This window comes from Trachymyrmex cornetzi, unplaced genomic scaffold (genome assembly GCF_001594075.2).
Source record: "Trachymyrmex cornetzi isolate Tcor2-1 unplaced genomic scaffold, Tcor1.1 scaffold1480, whole genome shotgun sequence".
NCBI classification, from domain to species: Eukaryota; Metazoa; Arthropoda; class Insecta; order Hymenoptera; family Formicidae; genus Trachymyrmex; species Trachymyrmex cornetzi.
The window spans coordinates 126,100-131,353 of NW_017296071.1; the positions used below are offsets into that span (position 1 = coordinate 126,100).

Sequence of the window (5,254 nt, forward strand, 5' to 3'; positions counted from 1 at the left end):
CTCGCACGAACTACCGCAGCTGTGACTCTCATTAGCCCATTAATGTTTATGTTAATTTACATACATAAGCTATTGCATATAATGTTAAAATACTTTTAATATTGCCTTAATGAAATTGTATTATACATATGTAAAAAATGCATATACATTATTGTAATATATTTATTGTTTGATAAAATTTACTGAAAAAAATATAAAAGCTTGTAAAATTTTTTTAAATTTAATTTAATTAAGCTTGATAATTCCAAGCTAATAGCATTTAACACAACTATATAATGTTCAATTATTTTACACATTGCACATAAAGAGAATGACTATTTAAGCAAACCTCGAAAGTATAACTACGCGTATCCGAAAGTATTGTGCGTGTGCATAGTGAAATATTTATATTTTATAAAATCGCGCATAAGAACTGATTGATTGGTTATAAGTTCATACTAAGAACATACATACATAGTTCTCCTGTCATTCATTATTAATAGACCGCAATTACGAATAAATTTGACTCAATCACAGTCATTCTAATACCGGACACCACATAATTGAACAAGTTCGAAACTTTGTGAGGAACTTCACGTCCTCGACGTATCTTTCTTCCAGTTAACCGAAGCGGGTAATTTCCGATTTGTGCCATCCAAGTTTAGTCTACTCTTCGAACATTTCCTACATGTTAGTCGCCAGAAGGCAAGTCTGAAGTCTGCCGAATAGAAAGCGTAAATAAACGGATTGATGGCTGAATTAATCCATCCTAAACACATAAAATAATTTTTTATTTAACTTTGTGAAAATATCTAATAATAATACATTATGTAATTATAATTCTAAAAACATTGAAATAAAATAAATTCAAAGCTACAGATATTAAAGATAAGATAAATAAATTCATCAGAGTTTAATTAACTTGTTTACTTCTATTCTTTATTGTAACAAATCGCTGTTCGTTCAATTTAACTTTAACTTATCTAAAATAATCTTAATTTAAAACGTAATTGTTATTTAAAATTATTAAAACCAACTCAGTCAGATATTCGTTACAGTTAATCTAAATTTGTCAATCCATAAATATTAAAAGAAATGTTTGGAAATATATATTTGAGAACATCGTATGAAAAAGTGCCTACCTAGCCATGTCAAGGCTGGCATGAGAACATCCGGCGGTTGTACGGGCACGAAGGGTGTTACCAGATACAGAATGAAAAACGGCAACCAGCATGCGATGAAACCACCTACAACCACCGCCAGAGTGCCCGCAGTTTTCGTCTCCCTAGCGACCCTGTTAATGCAGCTTTGCTGATTACCTCGAATTGTACTCAACTTTTTGCACATATTTGTTAGTTCGGTATCCTCGGATGGCCTGTCGCATGTCATATCGCTCTCGATATAATTCGTACGTTGTGTCTTGATGCTTCTGCCACGATCAATCTGTAGAAAAATAATTTCATATATTTTATGCATTGATATTGCGATATATTGAGAATAAAAATTTGTTAAATCAATTTAAGAGTATTCTTTATCAATTTAAGCCTTGTCAAGTTCAAACAGTGTAACAGTTTGAAAGCTTATGACGTTGCGAAAAGTTATCTAATTAAATTATAAAGTGAGCTTTGTAATATAGGTTTTTGTAACTTTTTAGGATTTTTAATATCCCCAACGTATGAAAAACGTATTAGAGAAAATCTTTTACAAACTCCCGCAAGCATTTGTTTTCTTTGATTCTTTCGAAATATTTCTTATTCTGCCACCGTAATAAATTGTTCGATGTCTACTTGTGTCGTTTTGCTTGTAACCGAAAAAATTATTTGTTAAACCACTTTTATTCTTTCATAGTATAAAATAATGTCATCATTATAAGTCAATACTAATGTACTTAAATCTTGTAAAAAATCATATTTATTATAAATAGAATTATACAATCCACATTTTTATAATATATGAGCGTTATTGTAATGAATTTTAATATTTGATAGTATATAATCCACGTTGCATACTTTTAGCATAATTTTTGGCAAGTTATTTCATTATTGAACGACAAAAAAATTGTTGCATAATTTTTTTATTTTGTATTAAAATGACATTTCTGTGTGCAGCTATGTAATTAAATCAAATCCGACTAAGCCAATAAGACATATTGCGCAAAATGATTGATAATCGATTATATAAAGTCCGATAACGTGGATTATGAAGAATCCGTATCTTCCATCATAGTATTAATGCCTGTGCCATTTTACCGTCGCTGGTGAGAGCCGTTGGTTTCAGTAATCTTCTTTTCAGTGAAACTACGAGAACGGTTTCGTTATCTTTGATGGATAGATCCATTGGAATTACGGTACAATTTACATTAAAAGCAAAATAAGTTTTTATTTCTTTCAAATAAAAATACATTTGCTTTGAACCCGGAATAGAGGTTGTTATAATATTTGCATTAACTGCTGCTTTGTTGTTGTAAACAATTTTCTTGATTACCCGTTGTATTTTCGCTTTTCTATCTCTATACGTACTGGAATGTCATTTTTAAAAACAAAAGGACATTATATTCTGCCTACTTGACAAAAAATATTTTCTAAGAGAGTTTTTTGAAGAAATAAAGAAAATATAGTTTTTAATTCTTTATTATGAGTTTATATATAGATTTCGGTGTTACACATTTTTAAGAGTGCTTTTATAATCTATTATTAATAAGATAAAATCGTAAATTAGAATATTGATCGAGTATTTTAACAACAAGTCATTAATATCTTCCTGTCATAATTTGTTCACAATATCATCTACTGGTCGAATAAACAAAGCATAACATTAAGAAGATTAATGCACAGGTATTTGTTTAGCATAGAAAAACGTGCTATGTAATCATATTAATCATATTAAAGTTTTTCTCCTATAACAGCTCAATCATTTAAATAGATGACAATGTTATATAATTATAAAGCGTACAAAAAAGAATATATAAGAGACAAGCGTAATTGTACTAAGCTTCTGAATAATATTAATGTCTGAAAATTTTCAAGATAAATCTTTTTAAGTAAAAAATCTTGTTTATTTTAACGAGCACAAGATAAATACGTTATTAGATTCTATCAAATTACATAGTAAAATAAGTAGCAAATAAAAGCAAATTACATGAGATGAGAAAAATAACAGATAACATCACAGGTTATATATCGAAGATATAATAATACCATCGTATATCTATAGTAAAAACTAAAACAATTCTTACCGTGATTTTACTACGTGATCGGATATTCTCTCCCTCATTGGTTTTTTCCAGATTTCTATGTCTGCTTGCTATTACGCATGAAATTCTGCCGTATACGTACAGCATTACTAACATAGGTAGGAAGAAGCTGCCCATCGCCGAGAATATTACATAGGAGGAATCCATATTGTAGGAGCACTTTTTGATGTCCCGGTTCGTCGCACGTGGAAAACAACCTAATAAAGGCGGGCTCGTTATTGCACCGGCCATAATCCATACCGCGACGATCATCAACCCAGCCAGACGTTTGCTTCTACGTCGACGGCTGTATATCAGCGGCTGAGTTACGGCTAGATATCTTGAACAAGAAACCGATAATGATGCGATAAATTCCGTAAATTTTAGATACTTCTACGTACTAAATCTTCGCAAAATACAGATATGCCAAATGCTTTGCATAATATCAGAGTAATAAAAAGACAATAGTATGCTGAACAAATTGTTCCAAAATTTTCGAAAAATTTTTATCTTAAAATAAATTGTATTGAGTAAGCGCATGTATCAAAATTATATTTCTGAATCGTAACTTTAACTTATCCTCAGGTTGTGCAGTTTGTATATAAATCATCGCACAGCTTTTCACCGCACACAGAATACAATAAAAAAAAAATCATTTGATTTATTAACGTAGAAAAAAGTTTAACTTGTATATATATTACAAATACGGTTGTTACTTTCCGAGAAGTGTTTCGCCGGAGATCGATGGTTCTCCTACCTGAGATCACTCACTTCAAACAATTCAAATTGTTATTAATGTTCTTTCTTATAGTCCTCTCTTTAAAAAAAGTCATTACATTTAATCCTTCTGCCGGAAATTTCTTTTCGAAACCGAAGAAAATTGAAACAAACATTTAAAAAAATTAAGATCGTCAAAATTAAAAACGATTAACTGGAGATTTTTTCATCTGCCGAAAAATAGGAGATTTAAAGAAACCGAAATTTTCTGAAATTCGAAGAAGTGGCAACCGTGAATACAAACTGCGCTAATAATTAAGAACTTATATTGTTTATAGTCAGTTCTTTTGCTTTTAAAATTCTATTAAATTATAAATCTTTATTTTAAGTAATTGTTTTTTTATAATATATAAATAAATTAATAATAATTATATCTATACCTATATATAATAATATATAAATAATAAAACAGAAATGTTTATATTTCTATATATCATGCATGTATAACTACAGAGAATAAAGCGTGGTACTTTGGCCTTTCTATATAAGATGGGAAATCCAGAAGAAGGCGAAAGAAACTACAGAAAAAAAAAGAATGTACAAGATAAGGAAGAATTGCTCTCATTGACGATGAGCAATGTTGACTCGTTTAATAAAATCAACATAATACAGAATACTTTTTATGTAAATGAACTTTCTCGTTAAAAATCCATCCGCTGTTGCCGCTGATTTTTATCAAGAAACCCCCATAAAGTCCGGACATTAGAGAATTTACGTCGCATAAAATCTCTTTTTTAATAATCGAATAACCTATCATTCTACAAAAGATTGAACGGTTGACAGGATGGCTTTCCGGTAATTACGTTACCTACGTGAGAAGATTTAGAAATGCGTATGATCGGGTTTACCTGTCTATAGAAATGGCGCATAACGAGAGAATGCTGGCTGTGCAGAGTAGAATATCAAGGGATACCCAGAAATCGCACAGTATTTCGCCTAATTCCCAAGTCCCTCCTGTAAGCTTCAATGAATATCCCATTTGATAAGATGTATGAAAATGCAATTTGTACGAGAATGAGTGTCGTTATTTTCCAATAATTTATTTTTCCTCGTTAATAATGCATACCAATTGCGATAATTAATAGGATTCATATTGTAATGACACGAAAGTTCAGAACTTATTACCGAAGATGAATTGGACATTTTACTCTCGTTTATTGCATTTTATCTCCTGACAAATACATGCATACCTGTAACAGGACAGCCGGTGGCATAACCGCTAGACCGACTAGCAAATCCGCAGCAGCCAAGCTAGACACAAAACAA

The 5,254-nt window shown here is 30.7% G+C and overlaps 1 protein-coding gene across 1 annotated transcript in view; it reads right to left on the bottom strand.

Moving 5' to 3' along the window:
* Positions 1-408: 408 nt before the first annotated feature.
* Positions 409-5,254, bottom strand: part of LOC108757952 (5-hydroxytryptamine receptor) — a 5,329-nt gene continuing 483 nt past the window's right edge. Inside the window, exons 2-6 of the mRNA XM_018502659.1 lie at positions 5,179-5,250; positions 4,837-4,949; positions 3,215-3,551; positions 1,122-1,422; positions 409-748 (exon numbers count right to left, since the gene is read on the bottom strand). Coding sequence (XP_018358161.1) covers positions 573-748; positions 1,122-1,422; positions 3,215-3,551; positions 4,837-4,949; positions 5,179-5,250 — 999 coding nt within the window. The 3' untranslated portion in view covers positions 409-572. The remainder of the gene's footprint in view (positions 749-1,121; positions 1,423-3,214; positions 3,552-4,836; positions 4,950-5,178; positions 5,251-5,254) is intronic.